At 37.1% G+C, this 26,648-nt stretch overlaps 1 protein-coding gene across 5 annotated transcripts in view; it reads right to left on the bottom strand.

Annotated features, from left to right (window-relative positions):
* The window catches only part of SATB1 (SATB homeobox 1), a 198,718-nt gene that overhangs the window by 123,695 nt on the left and 48,375 nt on the right, over positions 1–26,648 (bottom strand). For all 5 annotated transcript variants that reach the window (XM_089692217.1, XM_089692218.1, XM_089692215.1 and 2 more), the window contains 2 exons: positions 16,503–16,614; positions 3,392–3,840 (listed from right to left, as the gene is read on the bottom strand). In XM_089692217.1, the coding sequence (XP_089548343.1) occupies positions 3,392–3,840; positions 16,503–16,614 (561 nt within the window). The remainder of the gene's footprint in view (positions 1–3,391; positions 3,841–16,502; positions 16,615–26,648) is intronic.

The raw sequence follows: 26,648 nt of genomic DNA, 5'->3' as shown, positions 1-26,648 counted from the left end.
GAAGAATTTGGAAATCCAAAAATTATATTGGTCATCGCAAAAGGAACAGAGTAAAATTTTCCAATAAGGTAATCTGTTCGGAAAATTCCCCCTAACTGTGGGGATATTCTTTTCACTTCTTCTTGTGTCTCCAAGACAGTAAGTGATTGGAAATCTCTCCAATGAGACACACACCTATCCTATTCAAAGTCTTTAAATTAACAGTGCTGCTTAGGTGCAGTCACAACATGCCTATAGGAACGTTTAGCTCTAAATCCCTAAATCATCTTGTTCATGGCCAGAAATGCTGCCAACAGCAAAAATCCCGGGGAAAGGAGGAATAAAGTAATCTAGGGTGAATGTGTAACTAAGGAAAGTAGATTTTTTACATTGAGTTTCACAGCTGCTATCTAGAGATTGCTACAGAGCTTTACCACAAGAGAAGAAGCAAAAAATAGCTTACAATGGCCTCTATGCATAAAAACTGTTAACTGGCATTACAAAGTCCTTGATTGTTATTAAAAACAAGTACAGAAAGCTATGGTCAGGTTTACTTTAACTCAAAGTGCAAAGCAATTATCTACTGTGGGCTCAGCAGTTAAAGCTTTATGTCCTTCTCCCCCTACACTAACCTTTTCGGGCATTTTTTTTAGGGGGAGAGTGGGTACCTAGTTTTGGTAGGTACCCACTCCTGCTTCTGGTTGGATCCCCACTTCCACTGGAAGTCTGCCCAACCACATTTTCCCATTCACACAGTGCAGCGTGGCTTGCACATGCATAATGGGAAGATGGCTATAAATCTGCAAGGGGTCACAACCAGCTTCCCACACTAAACATGCCGAAGCTGGGGACACACTGGTGAAAAACTGGCCAGAGAGAAGACGGTGCTTGATCCTTAGACAGGTAAGTGTCCTTTTATTACAAGTCAGCAGCTATAGAATATGTAGCTGCTGTCCTTTAATTTTTCTCAAACAGGCTGAAGATCCTCTTTAACTTTCAAAGTAACCATTCAAAAGGCTGAAGCAATATTACCCACTCTTGCACTCGATCCATTGTTTTGATGCTTGTTACACACTTTATCATCATATAAGCTGTAAGCAATTAAATAAATTCCATGGTTTTGTTAAACAACAGTATTTCGAAGAAGTACAGTTTTAGGGAGCACAAGCTGTTGGGCAATCTAGACCCAGATTTCAATACCATTAGAAAAAAAAAATCAAATTAAAAGATTTCAAACTCTGAACAATCACTTGATTAGTAGTCACAGGCCTCAAGGCTGAAAATTGGCAATGCCAACCACTACCTAATTTGTAATGTTTCAGTGCTGCAACAGGAAATCAAATTTTTTTTCTCCTTCATGCATGTGAAGTGCACAAGTAGAAAAAAAGCCACATATGAGATACAATTTCTACTAGTCTTTATGGGTCTCCATTTGAAAGGTTTCCAGACTCTGGTGATGATAAATATTGATTAGTAGTTGTAGGCCTCAAGGCTAAATGCATGGAATATAAACTATTCCAGATGGCAACCAATACCTGATTTGCAGTGATCAGTTATTAAATTATTTAGGTTATTAAGCAATCGTGACCTCCTCTGACCTTATAGACGGCCACTGCATAACTGCTTCTACTGTACTCTGTGCACCATATATGGCGTTTTAGACTGCCCCAAATATTTGGCCACCTAATGTTTCAACTGAGCCTCTTACACAGAAATCTGTTTCAGTGCTACAACAATAAGCAACCAATCATTTTCTTCTTCATGCACTTGAACAGCACAAGTAAGAAGCACATTGGCTGGCATGACCAAATCTTCGTCCACAAGGGCTCACATGCATGCAATGGAATTCAAAACACAGTGCGTGACAAGAAAGGACTATGCTGACCTGCCTTGCCTGCAGTCCAAGTATATCTCATTAGGAATTGCTGAGAAATCCAGTGCAAAGCAGATCAAACACAACCTCTGAACTTTCATTTACATTACTCCGATAAAGTCAATGGGAATTTGCTGATTTGTTTTTGATCTGTGTTAAACACACTCAAACGCAGGAAAACACCAACCCTGTACACGAGCACAAAGTTATGAGGCCTTGTGTTTCTTCAATTAATTTCAGGTATTTTTTGCAATATAAATGGGTCTGTACTTTAACAGAAATTCAACATAAAATTATAACTATTTCTCTTAGAAGAATGCATATTTTCCATAAAACAAAAAAATAGAGTTATAATTTATATCCCTGAATAAAGTGAGAACATATTGTATTTAGGCTGCAGAAATGTAAAACTATCTCTATAGCCATTAATGCAAATGGATTTTGATATATGATAATTTACACAGAACCATAATTTTGGAAGTCAAGAGGTGCTCATTTTGAGATTGGGGAACATGATTTCAATCTAATTTCTGATATCAACATTAACTATTTTTCTTAAACCTGTAGTGGTGTCATAAAAAATCAAGACTTTACAGATACATAGCAGATTCCCTCAATTTCTAAAGAGTATTGTTGGTGCTACTGATTGCCTGATTTAAAAAAAAACAAAAAACAGGAACATGACTTATGTAGCCCTGGGTCAAAAGAAAAGAGAGATATGCTCATGGCAACCAATTTTAACTTTTAGTCCCTAATATGCAATGGGGAAAACAAAATTCTGGATATTTGCTGTAAGGATGCCTTCTTTACTCCAGTTTTCATATATCAGTCATACTGTATATCTAGCATGAGGTGTGCAATATGTTAAAGTCCACACCGCTATGCCACAATCTATTCAAAGATGTAAAACAAAAGTTCCCAAACTGTGCAAGCCATAATTTTCCACTTCATTAAATTCAAATAAGGCACAAAACACAAGCAACACATACACCACTCACCAAACACAACAAAAACCCCATGTACAGACCAATGTGCATAGCAATGTTATAAAAGGAACATATAGGGTCCACTCTAGTTTATACAGTGGTGGACTAGGACAAAAAAAATAAATTAAACATTGCCTTTATTGCACAGTAAATGATCAAAGACAAGCTTTGTGCACATCTACCAAATATGAAGAAATGTTTGTGAATGGGAACTTGTCAAGCTCTTTTTACATTTGTTAATGAAAACAGAAATATCTGTTGTACATGTTCTCATCCAACAGCTGCTTTTACCATCTACAACCATCAAAAACACTTTTGTAAAAGTGTTGCTAAAAACGAACAACAAGATTGTCCAAACACACACAACCACCAAAATGCATCCATTTATGCCACTGAAAGTTGAATGTCAAACCATGTGCTCAAGAATTATTTCTCTTCCATTACAGTGCTGTTTTTTTTTTTTTTAAATGAACAACATCAAACACTTCTGTTAAACAAAAAAGAAAAAAAGTGTAATAAAAATAAATACAGCAAAAAGCAGAACTTTATTTACCTGAGTTCGGTTGAAAGCCACACGTGCAAATACTGCCTGCGAGATTCCTGCCCGCTTCAGTTCGTCACGTACCCACTGGTAGATATCGGAAGACACCTCTGTGTTGGGCGAGACTTGTTGCTCCAAAGGCTTGTTAATTGATCGACTGACTGGAGGAGGGTGGTTCAAGTACTGCTGGTTTAAGGACTGCTGGGCTAAAAGTCTGTTCACTGCGTATTGCTGGTTCAGTAACTGAGCCATCACCAGCTGCTGATTTACTAACTGAGGGCTGATGGGAGCAGATACAAGTCCTGGATGCAAGTTAGGAAGCGGTGTCCGGACAGGTGGCTGACTGCTCAGAGAGTGCTGTCCTGGGGAAGAAGGCCTTTCGGGAGTATTACCGGGCATGGGCTGCTGACCAAAGTTCACATGATTTGTATTTTGTTGAGACAATTCATCTTCCATGTCAACTACAAAGACCAGAAAATAAATATTATTAAAAGTCTCCTTTTCGGGTACCAGCAAACCTGAGAACTATAATAATGTACAGAAGGCTGTCTAGTATATGAGATTTAGAGTTGCAGTGTAAAATGGCTTTCAAGACTAAACATTTACTTACATCCTGCTTCCTGTACTGCCATTTAGTATCAGTGGAGGTTTAATTCCCCATTTTACTCAAATTACCTTAATCAGAATTATCTGTATCCCACAGAATCCAGAGCACACCTCACAAAACTCACTGGATGAGCATTATTGTAAACCATAACTTATAACTTCCTATGTCTGCTTCCGGCATCACCAATTACATTATAATTTAGGTTTCGTTTACACCTATGCAGGTGCACTGGAACAATGGTTAATCAGGCTTGAAACAGGCACAAGCCTCCAGTAGGGGTGTTTAGAAACTCTCCTCCTGCTTCGTAAAAAGGTGCTCTCAGATCAACAGATTACTGGCAAAAGGAATTGGGGAAGATTGTACTACAGCTATGGCCAAATTAAAAACTGAAGCACCAGGTAAGTATTTGAGTCCTGTCTGCATCTCCAGATTTATTATTCGGTTAAGATCCAAATGTACCTTTGAGGTCTGTAATGATAGGCAGGTTGTCTATTGGCAGAGATTGTTAACTGCTTTTTTATGAGTTTACTTTACATTTTTTGCATAGTGAAGAAGCACACTGTTCACTTCTTCAGTATATTGTTCATGACAAAGGGGCATGTGAGGGGGAGCAACAACTTCTATACTGAAAGAGACTTCTGCTTCAAATTTTTGTCAATAACATTTAAAACATGACTGATCATGCCAAAAAAAATGTATTTAAAGAAAAACTCCAAGATAGGCAAAAAATCACCCATTAATACACCCCCTACACTAAACAGCTAATGACATTTTGAATATCCTTACTATTTAGGAGTCTAATTGAATGTTTATTACCTCACCTCTGTAATTCAAAATATAACAGCATCTGCTCTGCCAAGGAGGAGGTGTAACAGCAGGGATTACATCATGTCCTCTCTACAGTTCCCATCAACCACAGGGAATTGTAGTGAATGTGGTTGGGTACGCTAGGCCTGCACGTGTGTCTGAGAGTCTTGGTCTGCCCACCACAGCAACTGGGGCTGAATTACATCACTGCTTCCTGCAGAAACAACTATGGAAGGGATATGCCAAGACCAGTAACTGGGGGAATGGGAGTCATAGCATTCACCGGTCTTACAAACAGGAAACCAAGAGAATTAACCATTTGATTTGAAAATGAATAGGCTATTTCAAAGCAACTATGGAGTGAACCAGAAGACGGATGACATATTCATTGAAGGTAGGAAATCAGCAACAAGGACATGTAAAGAACTGATCATATGAAGCCATTTATTATCACATATCTGTTTGGCTCCTTTTTAAATCATAATGACGACGTGTGTTTTCAAAACAGGTAGGGGGCGCGCGCAAGGCGCGCCGCCGCCCTACCTGTCCCGCCGATCACGGTCGTGAATGTCAGTCGCCGGGTCACAGCCGGTCGTTACCGGCTATGTCACGGCGATTAGCGGCAATCAGTGACAGAGAGCACAGCTGCAGTAGCTGTGCTTTCTGTCAGTTCCCTGACAGCTCCTGACACGCTGATCGGGACAGAAGAGTTTATCTGTCTGGATCAGTGTGTCTCCGTCCAGCACACACCCCCGCCCCCTAGTAAAACACTCCTCTCATACAGTTAACCCTTTCACTGAATAATAAAGTTAACCCTTTCCTCCCCAGTGCCATTAGTACAGTGTCAGTGTTTTTTTTTTGCACTGATCACTGTATTGGTGTCACTGGGGATGTCAGTGACCCCAAGTCAGTTCCCCCCCAGTGTCAGAATGTCCGCCGCAGTCCCGCAGTCCCGCCATAAGTCGCTGATCACCGCCATAAGTCACTGATTGCCGCCATAAGTCACTGATCTCCGCCATTATTAGTATAAAAAAAATTAAAAATCCCAGTATCTTTCCCGCCATTTGTAAACGCTATAACGTTTATAACGTAAACCAATTAATTTACACTTATTGGGTTTTTTTGTAGCAAAGACATGTCGCAGAATGCATTTTGGCAGAAATTTATGACTAAATTTGATTTTTAAATTTTTTTTTACTGGACATGTTTTATAGCAAAAAGTCTAAAATATTGTTTGTTTTCCTCAAAATTGTCAGCCTTTTTTTTATAGCGCAAAAAATAAAAACCGCACAGGCAATCAAATACCACCGAAAGAAAGCTCCATTTGTGGGGAAAAAAAGGATGTAAATTTCATTTATGTACCATATTGCATGACCGCGAAATTGTCCGTTAAACTAGCGCAGCGCTGTAAAGCAAAAAAATGGCGTAAATTGCAGTATCTATACCATAGTTTGTAGACGCTATAACTTTCACACAAAGCAATCAATATACACTTATTGGGATTTTTTTTTACCAAAAACATGTAGCAGAATACATTTTGGCCTAAATTTATAACTAACTTTGAGTTTACTATATATTTTTTATAGCTGAAAGTAAAAAATATTGTTTTTCTTCAAAATTTTTGGTCTTTTTTTGTTTATAGCGTGAAAAACAAAAAGCGCACAGGTGATCAAATACCACCAAAAGAAAGCTCTATTTGTGTGAAAACAATGATGTAAATTTTGTTTGGGTGCAGCATTGCATGACCGCGCAATTATCAGTTGAATTAGTGCAGTGCCAAGTAGCAAAAAGAGGCCTGGTCATTAAGGGGGGTAAATCCTCAGGAGGGCAAGTGGTTAAAGTGTTACTAAACCCACAAAAGTAAAATCAGTATGTATATGAAGCAAAGCATGCTTCTTATACTTGCTTGTTATATTCACTGTGGAACCTAAGGGTTAATCCTCTGCATTGTGTAAAAAGGCTGTTTGATCCTGACTTCTCTGCCCCTCCTCTTGTTAAAATGTCCACGCTGATAAGACAGACAGAACCCATAGCCCTTCTGTACATGCTCAGTTTAGTGTGTATTGCTAGAGACACACTTTTTTTTTCTTGGTAGAGTGCATGTGATCAGAACAGGGCCAATAAGCACTGTCCAGACAGAGGTCAGGGGTTTTGCATCCTCCTAGAGCAGAAGGAAAACCCCTCCTACAAGCTTTAACCAGTGCTCAGCTGATGTTACAAGACTGCTCTAACTGCTGATGAGAAAAGGTATTTAGCAGTTTATATTTACTAAAATAATTGCACTTCCATGTTCTGTGTACTGCGGGAGACCAGATAAAGTGAATGCAGGGTCTTGGGTTTAGTAACACTTTAAAAGACAGTCTTTTGGCATGATCAGTCATATTTTCAATATCAATTTCACAATTTCTTTATGTAATACAGAGAAGGTAAGTACTGCTAACTTTGCTGAAGAATCCATACACATGAAAAGAAGGACACCTATACGCACTGAAATTAAAGGACACTTTTCATATGAGAAATATGAAGGTGGCAATTTCTTCTGGAAATGCTTGTTGCCTGGCTGTATCTAGCTTTGATACCTTGAGTCACTTACCCAAAACAAGCATGCAGAAAATGAAGCTAAGACTCTGCATATTGGATGAGTGACACAGGAAGTACTCAGATCAGAAGGTGAATATGACATCCAGCTTTCTAGCATTTTCAGAAGAGGTCCACAAGTGCAGCCTAAGTTTTCTTATGACACATTTAAATGACACATTTACTTCACAAAAAGCACAGTAATGGCAAGACGTTGGACAGGTACCCAGTTTATCAAGCTTTTATGTGCTAGGACAGATTGGGGTTTATTTACTAAAGCTGGAGAGTCCAAAATCAGACTCACTTCTGCATAGAAACCAATCAGCTTCCAGGTTTCATTGCCAAAGCTTCATTGAACAAGCTGAGGTTAGAAGCTGATTGGTTTCTATGCAGAAGGGAGTCTGATTTTGGACTCTCCAGCTTTAGTAAATAAACCCCATTGGGTCCAGCAGATTGCCTAGGTATCCTCTTTCATTGGAAAAGGGCTGGGATGGTACTGATTAAACAATGATCTACTGTGGTGCTATGATAAAGTATATTTTACACACAGTTTCACACTATAAACTACATTTTAAAACGCTTTACAGGTACAAGACAAATACTTTTTTCCTAAAATCTGATCACTAACAATTAATACAATCACCTGCAGTGTTTCTAAATGTACTTAGTTTGCAACAGGGAATGCCTTTTCATCTGTGAAATATGTGCCTACCATGAGGAAGAATTCTGACATAGTGATGTGAAAAAATAGGGTTACTGAATAATAATAGAATAAATACCTAAGTCAAGATAGTGACACATAATCATAGACATCGTCATAAATTCTGCTACATTACATTGGTCAAGGAATGAAATCAGCACATTAGGATAAATTATTTTTTAAATGCCCTTGGGGTCATTGAATTAATACAGCACTGACCTTGTATTTGAAAAGTTCAGATAAGTGATGAGCCCGTTTCAAAATAGATTTTGGCATTGAGCAGCATATTTGATTAATTCTGCCATCAGATAGTTATGAAGGCAAAGTTCATTCATATTAATTAAAAACAAATATATTCATTCTCTCTCTCTCTCTCTCTCTATATATATATATATATATATATATATATATACACACACATACACACACACAGAACACACAAGAATATGACTGGTTAGATGTCTTCTGATCCAAGTTACACAAGACTTTGTACTTGGTTTGTATTGGTGGCACACACAAACTACATAAGCACAAAACTTAGAGAAGTCTTAATATACACATGGTATTCAGTGTCCAAGCCAACTGGATAGATCTCATGTATCTGCCATACATACAAATGATAACACCAAATATATTAAACCATTTGGTACCTGAGCATCAGAAATGTGCAGGCAACAATAAAAAGATATACCAAACTGTATGGCAGCAGATTGTGCCTAAAAAGAGCCTAATTAAAAGCAAAAGGTACTCATAATCCCACATGTGAAGTCACCTTTACATATATAAATGCAGAAATTCACATGGGAAGGGTGGGAATCAGCGGGGATCAAAGAAAACTAAGCCACGCCTTGATCTTTGCCCACAGCAACCACTTTATCTTCAGTATATGCCAGGTCCAGGACTTTTGAAAAGCCAAAGTATGTGAGTTTATTAGCAAGAGTACTAATAATAAAATTAGGCATTGGGTGCATTTTAAGGCACACTGGCTAAGTGGCTGCTTGCTCTTGTCTGGTTTTAATTAAGTAATGGACAATTAATTTAACAAGTACAACAAGCTGCATGTGAACATTTTGTGCTATAACATGAATTGTTTACTGTCTCCAGCTAGGCATATTTATAAATATACTTTCATATACTGCCTGAAAGTAAAGTTATTCAAAGGTAGGCAAAGCGAATCAAACTGAGGCAACAAAGTGATTCCTATAGTAACCTTGTGTGATGTCGCCTGATAACACAAAATATGAATAGTTGTTTTGGGCAATTGTGCCAATGGGATGGTTTACTAAAGTTGCACTTTCCAAGGGAATTTTCCCAGAGCTTAGTGAATCTGGTGAAATTTCTCTTTGCTAAGTATACCTAAACATGTACAAGGAAAAGTAATAAAACATCAATTTTGCTTGCACATGATTGGATGATGGAAATCAGCAGAGCTTTGTCTCATTCACTAAGCTCTGGGGATAATTCCTCTGCAAAGATAACAGCCCATTTGTTTTTAGTAAATCAGACTCCAACATTTCTTTAGCTTCACTTCTCACCATCAGGCAGTGCTCAATGCAGTTCAAAATTGCATGTGTAATATTGCATTTCTTTTCAGTAATGTTGGTATTGTGCAGTAATGTAAGTATTTATCCATACATACTTGTGGTAACAGAAGTCATGAAAACCACACGTGAGGTTGATTAAGAGTAGAGGCTATTTACTTAGCAAAATTATTGTTCACTGAGTGAATGATAGTAACTAAGGTGAGCCCAGTTTCACTTTGAATACCCAATAATGCATGTGGGAAATTAGAAAAAAATGATTTCTGCTATTTTTACTAATATGCGATTGGTTGATTGAAGTGAATTTTGCAAATTAAACAGCCTCTTTCCCTTTAATAAATCAACTCCAATATATTTATTTGTTTAAAGTAAATGCATGTATGTACTGTATGTATATAGTATATATCCATTCAGTTGTATCCAACGCTCTGTTCTATGGGCCAGCTCCCTGGACACAACTGCCGATATGCTTGAAAGCCCTTTCTATAGAATTTTTTTTTACAACATTTATTATGTAGATTGCCAGGTCTTTCTTGTTCAAACATTTTATTGGGTTTTTTAACAGAGGGGAAAAGACAGTGGCAGTAGACATTACATAGGTACGAAAGCACAGGGAGTAACAATCACATTGATAATGCCATTACAGAGAAGGGGGGAGGAAGGGAGAATGAGAAAAAAAATATATATCGTGGGCGAAAGCTATGAGCACAAAATAGCAAAATGACAGAATGGATTTGATAGGTGGAGATACAAACTCCCCAATACTACATAAGGGGAACAGGAGGGTCAGAAGGAAAGTGGGGAAGGGTGGGGTAAGGTAGTTGACTTCACAATTGTCAGAAATGAAAGGGGTAATATACGAAATCGGTAGGAAGTGAAACGAGAGTAATGTAGAATATATATTTATCCAGGGTTAAGAAGTGATTCGTGAAAGTTTGGCGGGAGAAAACACTCTACCCAGGGGTTCCAAACATTCAAGAATTTAGGGATCGTATCTAGGATTGTAGCTTCCACTTTAGCATGAATCATAGCCTGAGTAACTCTATTCTTAACAACTGCTTAAGGAGGGAGATTTCCAAGATTTGGCTATAACCTGCTTAGCTGCTGTGGTAACTTGTAGAATGAGTTTGAATTGTGAATTGGTTACGCCAGGGGGGCGTAAGTTGAGCAGAGCTGTAACCGGGTTTGGTTGGAGCGTATTTGCGCCAAGTTTGGACAGTATGCTAAAGACATCGACCCAGATGGCTTGAGTGATTGGGCAACCCCACCAAATATGAAAATGTGTCCCTAGGTCTACGCAGCCTCTAAAGCATGTGGGGGAGTAATTTGGGGTGTATTTTGCAATTCTCGCTGGGACCAAGTACCAGCGAGTTAGAACTTTATAATTGGTTTCCAAAGCTACAATATTTTGAGAGGATGATTTGGTATTTGCCCAGATGTGGTCCCAGTCAGAAGGGTCCAATTAGCGGCCAAGGTCAGATTGCCAGGTCTTTCAATCTTTCCCAACTGCTCAGGCTTGGGACTAGAATGAAGAATGTGATAACACATGTGCATAGCCATTTTGTATACACATACTAGAGCCACTTTTTACAGGAACCACTTAAACTACCAGCATGTCTTTTGTATACTATTAAGTGCAGCAGAAAAAATAAGTGCCATGCTGTGTGTCAGAGCAGTGTTAATATTAGGACAGAATGGCAAAAATACAAATCCTTTGGCGGATTACTGTATATGTATATTTTACCTGTGAATTTAGCTGTTTGCCAGAATTTTGGATTTAAATTCCACAAAAACAAATATCTATATAGTAGAGAATATCTGAGGTATTAACTAAATGGACTCCCCAATGTCTTGTTTCTGTTAGGTAATAACGTAGAAGTAGGCTAGCCCAGGGACAACATTCTACAGCAAAGCACAGATCAGGCCAAGTTCAAAACAATGCAACAGAAAACAATGCATTGTTTTAATTAAAAAGGTAATTTGTCTATATGGATAGTCTCTTTGCTCTAGTGCTTGAAACAGCTAAAATCTCAGCACTTTTCTCTGTGCCAAAACAATTGGGAAGGCAAAGTTAAAATAGGGATGCTTAAACAAAGCACACTATAATTTACATGCCACAGCAAGAGACATCTATTAAGTATATGGATAAACCATTAAAAAGGAGTAGCTGACAAATGTATTTACAAACTACATATCTGCAGCTTTTAAAGCATCTATCTCAAAAATAAAACACAATGGGACTTTATACATGTCATCTAAACTAGATACTCATCGGCATAATGAAGAAAATGGTTCTACATATACACCTATAAACAACTTAAACTTAGAGAGGAGAAACAAATTTTTTAACAAGAACTATAAAGATAAAACAAATACAGTTCTATGCTCAAGGTACAGGCTTTGAGCACAAAGTTCAAAGCAGGGAATGGTTAAAGCCCATCAAACTATTATGCCATCTGTGCCCAACTGTAGAGATATACCTTCACTTCCTTTCTTGTAGATGCATTAGACAATTAAAGGAAATCTCTACAAATTAAGAGAAATACCCTGTTAGGCACTAGAACAAGTGTCCCTATCAGATTGCCTTCTATTCCTGGTCTAATGCCAACTCAAAAACCTCCCTAGTGAGGGCACAGACATTAAAAACATGAAAGAGCTTTCAACCCTTCCATTCTCTGCCATTTTTGCTAATGTGACTTAGGCAATAAAACAAATGTATGACACGTAACTATAAGCAGCTGTTACTTGACCTATCTGTAGTTTTAATATGCAGGTGACAACAATGGCACTACACTAAAACAGAAAACAAATTTAACAGTCTTACTAAAAATACAGATAGCTCTTTATCCACTCACACCAGTATGGGTTCAAATAGTGAATTCAATCAAAACAAAAAAAGAAATACCAATAAAAATGTTACATCATACATTAGTCAAAATAGAGTTCTTTGTGATAACACATATCTGCCAATTTTGTATAATGTTTTACCATAACAGTATGCAGTGCTACCATCTACACAGCCAATTCATCCCCATATTATACTGCCTTTCAAGGGGAGGCCATGTGAATACTCTGTGCATTGTAGTGTGCTGCATTGTCAAAAATAATGTCAGTGCATTTTTATTTTCATGCATTAAGGCTAGTTGGGAGCCCACTTAAAATAAATGAATTATATTAATGCAACATGCCTCAATGCACAAATACATGTAAATGAGTTCTTACTGAAGCACCAATGGAGAATCTCATCGAAACTACTCCTCCGCTGACTGAAGCTGGACTCATGGAACTAGACTATAAGAGCTGTTTCCACAAATCCTACCAAGTTTAGCATATAATGCACAGAATAAAGAAATGCTGCTCTAAGTCATTAGCAATGTCTCATTGTTTGACTGGTTTGTGTAAAAATCATTACAGTCTTTAAAGTGATAGCAAAAATCATTTAACTCCACTGTTTGAAAACTGACAAAATTACCATTTCTCTACTGTATTGGTTTATTTCAAAACATATACAATTAGGAGTGGGCTTTTTTTACATTGTAAAATATGCTTAGAGGGGCTCTGTTGTCAAGCAAAATACCTTCTTTCTTTGTCAGACCCACAAGCTGAACACTAATTTGATTGTGGTGAGGCATCTGCTCAGCATCAGTATGAATAAGGTGAGTGCCCTGGAACTTGAATGCAGCTTGAAAGTCAGACAACAGCAGTTTTGAGCAAACATTAGTTTAGCTTATTTTAGCTTTGTTTATAAAAAGTAAAGTGGAAACAGGATCCAAAACTATGTATTACAAAAGGTCACACAAAGATTTAAAAACTTTTTTCAACTTTAACTGAGGCTTTATTTGAGCATTGACTGCCTTTACTGTGTTAAAACCTAATGTTGAAGTCAAAGATTCACTATACAAAGAATTTTTTTTTTACAAACTATAGCTTGTATTATGTTGTCATGGCAAAGGTATCCATCCTTCTAACACATAATTAAAGCAGTATTTTAAAATGTATAATGGTACAGAACAGGGATGTCCACTCTCCCCTTTATTATTTGTAATATCCATGGAACCGCTATTAGTGATGGTAAGAAAGAGTGTAGATGTAATAGGAATGAAGATAGGCGACCTGGAACATAAGCTAGGAGCATACGCAGATGACACGCTGTTTTATATTGTGAATTAACGTTACCTAATTTAATGACGTTTTTAAAATACTATAGAGAATTATCAAATCTGAAAATAAACCCCTCAAAATAAGAGATTTTGAATATTAATGTTTCAAAGATAGAGAAACAGACCTTACAAAAAGATTTCTCATTCACATGGAGGGAAAGGGAATTAAGTTATTTAGGAATAAAGTTAACTTCCTCAGTAAAGAACCTGTATCAGGCAATCTATATCCCACTAATAAATGACATAAAGGATGAGTTGAGGAGACTCTCAAGGGGATGGCTTTCCTGGATAGGTCGTTTAAACTTGGTAAAGATGGTGATAGTATCAAAAATCTTGCATAAGTTTTGCATGCTCCCAGTATACATACCAGGGTCTTTCTTTATGATATTGAAAAGAATTATACTCAGGTTTATATGGGTAAATAAGAAACCAAGAATTAAATATGAGGTGTTGTGTAATAATAAAGGGAAAGGGGTTAAAACTTCCCTAATTTTAGGAAATATTATATTTTGGTTATAGTACTGTAGATTGGACACATAACTCACAAGGGAAATGTTGGGTAAAAATGGAAGGCATATTAAGTAAGGCACAATTAGTGAGGATTATTTGGATACCACATAAGTTTCGTATAATGGATGAAAATACTAGCACTTTGACACGGAAGATATTAAGAGTTTGGGATGCATTGCACAAGCAAATGGGATAGAAGTAGAATTCAATACTAATTCCTCTGGTGGGAACAGAATTTTTTCCATCAGGGAAAGATAATATTTCAGGGAAATGGATAAAAGATAGAAATTCACGTTTAAAGGCTATAGTAGATAAGGGGAAACTATGCTCTTTTCAAGATTTAAAGCAGGGGTGTCAAACTGGCAGCCCTCCAGCTGTTGCAAAACTACAAGTCCCATCATGCCTCTTCCTTTGGGAATCATGCTTGTAACTGTCAATCTTGCAATGCCTCATGGAACTTGTAGTTTGACAACAGCTGGAGGGCCGCCAGTTTGTGATTTAAAGAGTAAAAAAAGATTTATTTTTCACATTAGATGAATGGCGGTAATATCAACTAGGACATTTTGTTGCAGTGCTCCCACAACCACTGAGGACGTTGGAGGACATGTACCCATTTGAAAAAATGTTGAGTTCAAATACAGTTCAAAAACATGCCACCTCTAGGATTTATAAGACCCTTATTGAATTAGTGACTCGCATGAAAAAAGGGAGAGAGGAGGCAGGAGAAAAGGGATATAAATATAGACAGAAGAATGTAGGAAGAACTAGAAATAAAGAGTATGGAATATGGGCAGGTGAAATTTAATGGGGGAAGGAGGGGGATGTAAAGATGTTGGGAGGGGAAGGGAATAGGTAAATTAAGTGAAAAATTTGTATTTTTGAATTGATTGATATAATGTTGATTTTTGTAGCAAAAAAATTAATAAAAGATATAATAATAAATAAATAATTAAAGTGGTATTAAAGCCAAAAGTAAACATTTATTATGTCGCAGCTTACCAATCCTTAGATGTGTTGGCTGTATTAGTTTCTTTTTTTAGGCTTTCTTTCTACTATTTTCATCTGGTGAACCAGCCAGTAGATATGGTGGTATTTAAAAGAAGACGCTCTCAAGCAGAATGTATTAGATTACATGGATGAGACAAACCACTTAAAGTAGTTCTAAAGTCTCACGTTTTTTTTACCTTCATGCATTCTTCAGCAGCCCCCCCCAGCCTCCCTTAACACTTACCTGAGCCGCATCTCGATCCAGCAAAGTCCACGAGAGCCTCGGTTCTCCAAGGACTTTCACTCCTGATTGGCTGAGGCGGCAGCCATTGACAGCCAGTCAGCCAATCAGGGGCGGGAGGGGGTGGTGACGAGCCACAGCTGTGTGTGTGAATAGACGCGCAGAGCCATGGCTTGGGAACATGCCTGCTTGGGTGCCCCCTTAGCAAATTGCTTGCTGTGGGGGCACCCGACAGGAGGGAGGGGCCAGGAGCACCAGCAGGGGACCCGAGAAGAGGAAGATCCAGGCTGCTCTATGCAAATCCACTGCAGAGTTTGACATGTTTATTTATTTTAAAAAAAGCAAGACTTCAGTATCACTTTAACACTGCCAGAGGTGATGAAAATTATTAGCTTTTATTTATTCATGTAAAACCTTTATCCCAAAAGGAAAAAACTGTTTCCTGTAACTGATTAGAAAGTGTGAACTGGAGTTTGGCTTCCATTCTTTAGTGTATCTAAATTTGCTAATATATTTAACACTTCCATCTCCTACAGACTGATAATGGTGCTGTCTGCTGTGCCTCCTATCTCATTCCTCCAAAGTTGTGCCTCACTAATACAGGAGGTGTGTTACTGGCCAGATCACCAGGTGAGAACAGAGGGGGAAAAAAGCCAAAGAAAAGAAAACTGGTGCAGCCACCACATCTAATGACTGGTAAGCTGCAATATAATACATTTTCAGTTTTGGGATAAAGCATTGAAGCAAACAAGAGGAGAATCAAATAACCACTGCACTAAATAAATTAATTTACCTATTTTTGGTATGACTGACAGCATATGACTATGTAGTTCTGAGCAACTAAAAAAAAAATGGCTTTACATATCACACGTATCCTCTTTCTTAACCTCAAAATGTATATTGGTTCCTAATTGTGAAACTAAAAGATTCTAATTATGATTTTAACCAATGTCACTGAAAACAATCCCTTTATGCAATTGTTTTTGTACTTACCCATCATATCTCTTGTCTTCTTGAAATGTTTATACCACCTTCCAAATTCTTGACATTTTGCTGCTGAGACATTTGCATAGTAAGTGCTGTTCACAATGGAAGAAATCATACTCTGCACACAAAAGAAAAGGAAAACCAAATGAAAAAAAGAGGAATAAAGCACACAATGTGTCACAAGTAAAAAAAAATGCCAGTGTGACTGATTTTGAAAAAAACTGACAAGCAAATTTATTTTTTACAAATAAAATAAAAATTGAAACAAGCACCATGAATTCTATGTTGAATCTATTGTCATATCTAAGCAGTGTGAAAGCTGTGGCTGCAGAGTTGCATTGCATATGGGAACGCATATGAGAATAAATAAGCACAACTTGAATATATAATATGCTAACATACAACAATAAACTAAATTTACTTTACCATAACATTTACTAAAAAAACATCTGCCAGCAAAAACTTATATTTGTAAGTAGGCTATTAATGGAAAATGTATGCCTGAGATGAAACGATTACCTCTACCCTTTGATGACATTCTATAAAGACTGTCATTCTCACCAGTTCACACTTAGCTCTGATGTGTGCCAGGACTTCTTGGAGATGATTTCCTAAAGGCAAATAGACTGTTCACTTTGCAAAGGAAGTTGCACTTTGCAGGGGAATTTCTCCAGAGCTTACCGAAGAGGTGAAACTCTGCTGACTATCATTCAATAATGCACAAGCGAAAATGCTGTTCTTTTTTTACTACAATTTACAAGCCAACCTCATGCCCCATTTAATTGGGCAACTATGTGGCAAATGAAATTTAATGTTAATGAATGTAAAGTTATACACTTGGGGGCTTAAAACATGCATGTATCATACATTCTTGGGGGAGAACACCTGGGGGAGTCAATAGGCGAAGAGGATCTGGGTGTTCTGGTAGATCTTATGCTTAAAGTGATTGTAAATGCTCTTTTTCTTAATAACAAACAGGTTTATACTTACCAATGCCATGGCACAGAGAGGCCCCAAATCTCCTCTTCTTAGATCCTTCTGTCGGCACTGTTGGCTCTTCCCATCTGCCGAGTGCCCCATAGAAAGCCGATTTCTATGGGGGAACTCATAGAGGCTCATTCCTGAGCCTCACTGTCTGCATCTGCTCCCTTCTCACTGGCTTTTATCGACAGCATGCCTCAGCAAAGACCGAGTGACCAGCAAGTGAAGGGAGAAAAAAAGCAGCAGACGTGCAAAGTGCTGAAAGCATAAGGGCTCAGGGTAGTGGGGGGTGGGGGGGCAGGTGTGAGATGGATACTGATGCCTAAACATTTTTACCTTAACCACTTGACCCCCAGGCCAATTCTGACATTTCTTTTATACATGTACAAATCTGTATTTTTTGCTACAAAATTACTTAGAACTCCCCAAAAATATATATTTTTAAGCAGAGGACCTAGGGTGGCTGTAGCAATTTTTTATGTCATGCAGTACATGCGCAGCGATTTTTTAAACACAATTTTTTTTTTAAATACACTTTAATGAATGGTAGTGCACACAAACACAATATAATACCCAATTTTTTTGATAAAATATAAAAGATGATGTTGTGCCGAGTAAGTAGATACAAAACATGTCACGCTTTAAAACTGCGCACGCCCATGGAAAGGCGACAAACGATGGTACAATAAAATTATCCACAGGCGACACTTTAAAGGAGAAGTATAGCCAAAGCTATTTTGGACTATATTTCTCCTGTAGATTTCAAGAGTGCAGTTAGTTCTTGTACTCCTGTGACTTGTTTTCAGCCCACAGCGGGCTAAAGTCCTCTGTCAGCTGACATCACTCATCCGGTTCAGGCTCTGAAAAGATCCCAACCATATGGTCAGGATCCACCTAGAAGCCTGGATGAGCACCTAGCTCAGCCTCTTATTTAGAGGCTCAAATTAATGAAGTGGTTTCTTAGCCGTTAAGAGTACTTTTACAGAAGAAAATTATAGCAAGAGATGTCACTGGTCGGCAAGTGGTAATTGCAAGGAATCCATTAAGGTAAAAAAATGTTTAGGCTTGAGAACCACTTTAAGAATAGTATGCAATGCCAAGCTGCAGTTTCTGATGCTAGCAAAATACCTTCTTGTATAAAAGAGGTATAGACTCCAGAGACAGGGAGACATACTTTTGGCCCTGTAAAAATCATTAGTAAGTCCTCATCTGCAATATGCAGTTCATTTCTGGGCACTTGTTCACAAAAAATATATTGGAGAACTAGAGAAAGTGCTGAGAAGGGCAACCAAACTACTAAGAGGCAATGAGGAGCTCAGCTACGAGGAAAGATTACCTGAACTGAATTTATTCTCTCTTTAGAAGATAAGATTAAGGGGGTATATTCACTTTTAGGTCTTCACAGAGGACAAGGGGGGACTCTTACATCTGGAGGGAAATAGATTTAACCACCACAAATGAAAGGCTTCATCACAGAAAGAACTGTGAAAATGTGGAATAATTGATCCAGGGAATATCCGATTGCCTAATGGAGAACAGGAAGGAATTTTTTCCCCCCACTGGAGCAAATTGGATCATGCTTTTTCAACCGGGCTAACTATGAAACTATGTAACTGAAGCAAAGTGTAAGCATGCCCAGAAAAACATGTAACTGCCTCTCAGAGATTTACATGTCTGCATGACTTTCTACTGGAAGCTTTTTTTTTCAGGTTTTTTTTTAGGCTTTTCTTCTTTAGTTTCACCTGGTGATCCTGCCAGCAACACACTTCTTAAGGTGACAGCACTCATTTGCTCACTGTACTGTATCTGTTGAGGAGTAGCATTGTCAGGGCTACTGTAGGACAGGACTACAGAAAGTGGAGGAGGTGTTTTGTAGTAAACAGAGACAGCTGTAAACAATGCTGATAAGAGTGCAGCACAACCAGAGTGTACAGGACATTATCAGCTTACTAGATATCTGGCAGGATCAACAGGTATTGTTTTTGCATGTACTGAAAAGATATAACAAAACACTTTCAATTATATATTTAACAGACCAAAGGCAAGCAGTTAACTGAAATTTGTGGTTAGCATTTACATATACTTTTTTAAGATGTACGTTATGCATCCATTTGTATTTGCAAGACCAAACAATACACAGTTGCAATTTATAAAGTGCCCTTTCCCTCCTTTTAAAAAACTATATAAAAAAGGGGTTTCTACATGTGGAGAGCTACAATGCCACTAACAAGATGAATGAAACAGTACAGGCTATGCCCCAGATGGAATTAAATAATTTGTAGTTATCCAGAACTAGAGTAGTGCAGAAAAAAAAAAATTCTATTTGATTTACCCAAACAAGAAAAACATTTTTTTTTCATACCGCTTTGCAAGTAAAATAAACACTGTGAGAAAAAACATATTTACAAATCTGGTTTACTAGTGTTTAAAGATTTCAAGCTCTATAAAGTAGAGAGGGCAACGACTGAAACAACTTATTTACACAATTATCTAAATACGATTAAACAGCTGATGGACAAATATTAAACTCGAAAATGTATAGTCATTTCAGCTTAATGTAATCCTCTCTCTGTAAACACCCAAGATGATTTTTTTTCCCAACCAGAACAGTCCTGACATCTCATAAGCCTAAGGGTGAATAGCAAGAGATTGTTTTCGATCGTTATAAATATTCAAGAGACAGGCAGACCATCTGCTTTCATAATACAGGTAAAAGGAAGGCTGGAATGGAGAACACTTTGCAAAATGGTTCTTTACAAAGTCTTCCCTTCCAAAAAATTTTAAAGACAGATGTCAAAACTGTTTAAACAGTGTAATCTGGACATTAGAAAAAGCAATATTTCTCCTGTATCACAGACGTCGATACCTCACCCATCTGTGTGGCTACAAATTTCTACAACTTGTCCATAATAATTTATACCAGGAAATTATATGGATATGTAAAACCAAGACTTTACAACTCTGCAAGACAAGTCATGACAGCTCAGGGCAATGTATCTAAAATACTGCCCACAAAGTCATTATTAAAGTACATGTACAGTATGCATGCAAACTGAGAAGTTTAATGGAACAGAAATGAACAGTTGTTGTTTGCACCTGCATAAGCTTTGCTTTAAAGCATCATATGTGGCCACAAACATTTTACTGGCTGATACCAGGCCCATAACTGGTAATTTTATAAATGCAAAGCAAAACTTTACTCTGGTGGCAAGTATCATGGTGAAAGAAATGTTCCTACTATTTTTCCATAACTTCATAATGATCCATGAAGGCAAATCAATAAGGCAGTTCTGAGAGTTCTCAGTATGTCCAGGAATATAAGTAGACAGGTACCATGAACAAAACAGTGCATACATAATAAATTAGTTCTACCAGTGATCAAACCAAAATAAAATAAATCCTATTTAATTAAACATATACCAGTTGAAGCTAAACTAATAAATATACGACTCCCTACAGACTCAGCTTTACTCACCTTACAAACTGGGGGGGATTTACTAAAACTGGAGCACTCAGAATCTGGTGAAGCAATGCATTGCAGCCAATCAGCTTCTAATTTCAGCTTGTTCAGTTAAGCTTTGATAATAAAAACTGGAAGCTGATTGGTTATTATGTTACAGCTGCACCAAATTTTGTGTGCACCAGTTTTAGTAAATCTCCCCCATTGTGTCCACCGTTGAGACAATGCGTATTTCAAAACTTCTATAATGACATACCTCCAATAATTAGTGCATTATGTGTGTTCTTCTTACACCCTCCACCCAGACACCTAGATGAACTCATCAAAAAGAGAAGGACCCCTTAGAACATTAAAGTAAAAATTCTGACTAGGTCTTAATGGAAAGACAGGCTATTTGCCCCTTTACCATTGATTACTGGAGAGGCCTCCTGAGCATGTTTCCCCCTGGACTAGACGCTAAAGTCTTTTGCTGGTGGCTAGATAAATGGTTATATAGAATTGGTCATTATTTCTCCCAAAGGGGACCTTTAACATTGCAGCATTGTTGAAATGTATTGGAGATGGCTCTTTCCAAAACATTCTAGTTCCACCAAATTTCACATTTTTTACATTCTACATGGACTGATTGTTCTGAACTGACATGCCTTACAAAAATGGTGTACACAAGATTTGGGTCATGGACGGGGCTTATCTATCATCTATGGACTATTATTACAGTATACTGCACACAAAGTGGCATATATGGTAGACTGAGAAAGGGACCTTTCTTTTGATAAAGAGCAGGATCAATGTCACAGGAGCTTGCAAGACTCCTATTAGAAAATTTTAAATGTTGCTCTCATTGGAGCCAATTTCAAAGTCTTAACAAGGCCGTACTTGGCTTCCTCTGGCCACTCTAAAATATACCCACCTTCTTCCACCTGTTGTTTCAGGAGATGTAGCTTCCTAGGGACAATTTATCATGTTTGGTAGAAATGTCCAAAGGTCCAAGGTTTCTGAAATGGAATATTTGCTTTGCTGAGATGAGTAAATGGACTATCAATACAGCAAATCGCCTAGTATAGTATATTACTTAATGAACCTGTGGAACGTGTGCTTCACTCTATTCAAAGTATTCAAAGATTGGCCTTCTTTATTCTTTTAGTGGCTAAGATTACTAAAGCCAGATCATGGAAAGGACCTCAGTTTCCCTATCCCAAGCCAAGCAAGAGATTTAGTAGATTATGACCTATGAAAAAATATCTAGTATCCTGACTGACACAAGAAAACAATTTGATAAGGTTTGAAAACTATGGGCCCAATATATGCATATTATTTTATCTTCTTGAAGTGCAATTTTACTGCTTTTTTCTCAAGACTTCCACATCCTATCCTTTTCTTTTCTTTTCTACTACTTTTCTCCAATCAGTCTCTTTTACTTTTTTGTTACTTCTCTGGTTCAATAATACTTATTGGGTAATTTTTGAAATCCAAGAAATCACAGGTGTTGAGTAAGTCTGTTACCTAGTTATGTCATATATCTTTCTTCCTAAGAACTGATTTTGAGACGTGCTTCTAGTATTAAGGTGATTACACTGTATTTTGTTATTTCTGATTTTCACCCTATTGTGAGATTGCAATTGTAACTTTACAAAATGAAATATATTGAATGTAAAAATGTTTAAAATTATCCACCAAGATAAGTTTTAAAATTATATAACCCTCTTTCTGCTACTGACATTGGATCTATTCTAAAGTGTCATTAAAAAAGAAGAGGGATTATCTCACTGAATAACTCAGAATATTAAAAACTGTATTGTAAATTGTGGAGCTATGCTTTTCCTACCATATCCCCATTTGGTTTGGGTATTTCCTGAATTTCTACCCAGGCTTGCAGGAACTTCCGCCATCCTCCTCTCCTTACTCTTCCTCTTCCAGTCCCCTTCTTTCTGCCTCTTTCTTCATCTGTCTTTCTCTATCTTGCTTTACTTTTAATTACAACATAAACATTATTTCTGTAGTTTTTCATACTTATGTCTTGAACCCTCAGGACTAGATCCTGGGCCATTAAAGCTGTCCTGCGGCTTAAGTTGTACGACTGCACTGTAAATAATTTTATTATAAAATAACTTGATGTAGCCATCACCTGGTTTGTTAGCTGTTTTCTTTTTGAATTATACCCCTGTGTGGGCGATCAGTTATGTTATATGTTTTAATAAAAATATTGAACCAGAAAAATTGTATTGTAAAATAATACACAAATACAATTCACACAAAGCAGTACTTATATAGGGGAGTCTAATATTCCACCAGTTCACAACAATAGCTGCAAACTCCTTTCTCAGCACAGACACCCAATAATGTGTCCTATGGGTCCTTCCCAATGCATTACGTCGATGGACTTTCTCAAAAGGTCCTCATAACATCCACAGAAGAACCGCTTTGGATGGGAGGATATAGGAACACGTTATCACACAGCAGTCATCTATGCCATGTAACTAATTAACCAGATAATCTCATTGCATAATTCCTTTTGTTAGAACTTCTACTTTAAAAAATATAAAACACTAGCATGTGCATAGTGCACTAAGCAGCACTAAGCAGTGCACAAAGCAGTACTAAAATCTAATACTCCCCCTGCCTTACAGCACTAGTTGCAAACTTCATTCCTGGCACAGACGCTTGAAACGTGATGACATGTCTTGTAGGTTCTGCCTAACGTGCTTCATGAATGGGCTTTCTAAGGACCCCTGACAAAGTCCACTGGTGAAACTCATTGGGTGGGACCTAAAGTAGCAAGTCATCACACATCAAACATCTGTGTCAGAAAGGAAGTTTTCAGCTAGCACTGTGAACTGATAGAATAACAGATTGCTCTTAAACATAGTGCAAAGTGCACTATCAACATGTGAGTGTTCAATATTTTTTTAGAGTATGATTTTTATTAAATGCTGTTATGTGGTGAGATTAGCTCTTGTCTTGCTGGATAATTGTAGGCATGTTTGGCTTTCCTAAATATTTAAAAGTATTGCACATCTAGTATAATGGAAAGATGGCTTAGATATATTTAAAACTGTTTAGAACATAGAAATCGTTATAAAATAAGGACCATACATACTAAGTTCAAATCGGACAAAAGTCTATCACAGACTGGACTTTGGTGTCCCAAATTCTGATATCATGTTAACTGCCACAGGTCTTACAATTCAACAGAAGATGATAACCCAATTCTCTGAACTGATAGTGGACTTTGCCTGGCTAACCAATTAATGGGAGTGATGGCTACTTACTAATTGTGTCAGCTTAGCCCCTGTCCAATGCCATGACATTAGACTGGAAGCCCCAAAACCTTTTCCTATTCCTGTGGCAAAAACTAAATTGCTTCTGTCCAGCACTTTATGATGGATGACAGTAAAGGATATTACAATATATCATCATGTTGCATTTCTGGCTGTAGGTAAGTGGGTTTTTATCTACACTGTAGGCAATACAACACAAATATACAGTACAACCCTGCAAGGCTAAATCACAGGTGAAAATTGCTCTGTTCACTAAACTGAACCTAAACATACATTCACTCTGACAAACATAAATAACCAACAGCATTAATTATACTACCGATGAAGAGGAGTAGACTATAATTGTAAAATACCAAAGCAAACATTATTTTAATTAATGTTATAAAATGAGGTCTAGCAAGTAGAAGAGAACATTTTAACTGACTCATGAGCAAACTTTTTTTTTCATGGCTACAACTAGTTAAAAAAAAAAAACAATAGAATCTGTACATGGCACTACAAATAGATAATACATTTTGCATATTTTATAAGCTGGGTTTTTATTATATAACAAAATATATTGCAAGCAAAATTAAAAATCGGTAATGTCTTTTTAAAATGGTGCACACTACAATATTACAAAAGAGACTACTGATACATAAATAGAAAGACCATTTGTCATTTGCAATTTCAAGATGAAACAGTGGAAAGTTCGTGCTGAACTTACTTGCTGGTGCTGTGGCCTATAAGCAAGATTCCACTGTTCCACTTGGAAGCTGTCCTATAGAAAAAGCTGTAATTTTCCTTCCATTAAGCATTCCATTTAAAAAGAAATCGGATACTAATGTATTGTCAAGTGAACATATAGACTACTATAGGATTATACCAACTAGGTAAAGCAGCAGACATAAAGCTTCACTGCTGCTTACCTACTGTGCAAGAATATGTGATGCTAAACTGCTGGACAACTATGGACCTAATAGCAAGCAATGTAATTATAGCACAAATGAGATTCAGCAATGTCTTGTCAAAGAGAAGACCATGTGTATTTATCACATTTCTGTTATTTGGCATCTGCTATTACAGAAATTTTTTGTTTGTTACATCTTAGATTACTGGCATACGGTTAGTACATAAGTCCTATGGCTGTTATGAATATCTTTAGATCCTTAGTTGATATGTTTGCATCTTTAATAACAAAAAGTAAAAAAAAAAAAAAAAAAGTATTTTAATTAACCTAAAAACTACATTTTACACGTATAATCAGTATTTGCAGTTACATTTTCATACCAAAAAAAAGATATAAAAATGTAGAGAGTGAACTTAGGTGAATATGCATGGAAAGTGAAGCACGGTTTGAACCACCTTTAAATCAGTTTAAACAAAAACACAAAAATTACAAACATCGTGGGCAAATACGCATTTTCTGGCTTAGACTCAAATTCATTGTCTGCAGGGCAAATTTCCCTAGCTTTTGTAAATATGGGTGGTTGGCTTTGCCAGTTTTCCCTAAGTGAAGAACACCTCATATGCTTTTAAAATGAATGTCTGATAAATGTGAAATCCATTCCACGAAAAAAAGGCCATTCAGCTAGTTAAATCATTTACCTACAAATTATGATCAAAAGAGTGCTTTAATGATGAAAATATTAATGAAAGCATATTCAAAGACTAAATAAAGAGTCAAATAATTTGCATACCCCATTAGAAATCCAGTTCAATCCACCAGAGTAATAAAAAATTAAAAATAATAGTCTCTCTCTTTCCATAAAAGTGGGAGCAAATTCACCTTACCTGCAAGATAATCAGGTAAGGAGCAGTCTTACTATTCAAAAAGGTTTCCGTTTGATTATACTTTGTTGTGTTACTAGAAGGGAAAAAAATGGAACGAATCCTATCTGTGGGTTCCATGAGTCGCTGCAGCAAACGCCCACTGTTTTCTTGCAGTAGTTACAAATGTGGCAGTTGTATAAACGCATAGATGGCATGGCTCGCAACCAATGAATAGAATTTTGATTATTTCCAGGCCAGAAATCATTGAATGGGAGCCATAAGACAGGAGGAACAGAAACAAATATTGTGCACAGCAGCAACTAGACAACAATTCAAATACCTGCAACACATTTTTGTATTAATACACAAAGTTGCAAAAAAGTGGACAGCTTCTATATGTAAAGTGAACAGTAAACTGTTACCATTATTTAAAAAAAACTAAAACATATATATATTTCCCCAACTGTACTATAATATAAGCAAGCATGAATCACCTATAATTTTTATATGCTCTGAATAGTAATACTAATGTGCCAATCTCAGTGAAAAGATAAATGAAAAGGCATTGTACTGTAGCTCTTCTGAAACATGTATTATCAACTAGTGCAAAGACACTATGATAACACACAGTTACTATACAATAGAAAATATACAAGCTCTACAGGGAAGACTGTGTAGATG

Source organism: Staurois parvus, unplaced genomic scaffold (genome assembly GCF_062004578.1).
Source record: "Staurois parvus isolate SC_StPar_1 unplaced genomic scaffold, SC_StPar_1.0 ptg000579l, whole genome shotgun sequence".
NCBI lineage: Eukaryota > Metazoa > Chordata > Amphibia > Anura > Ranidae > Staurois > Staurois parvus.
Note: the sequence above shows the minus strand (reverse complement) of the source record. Positions and strands in the feature narration are given on the sequence as shown.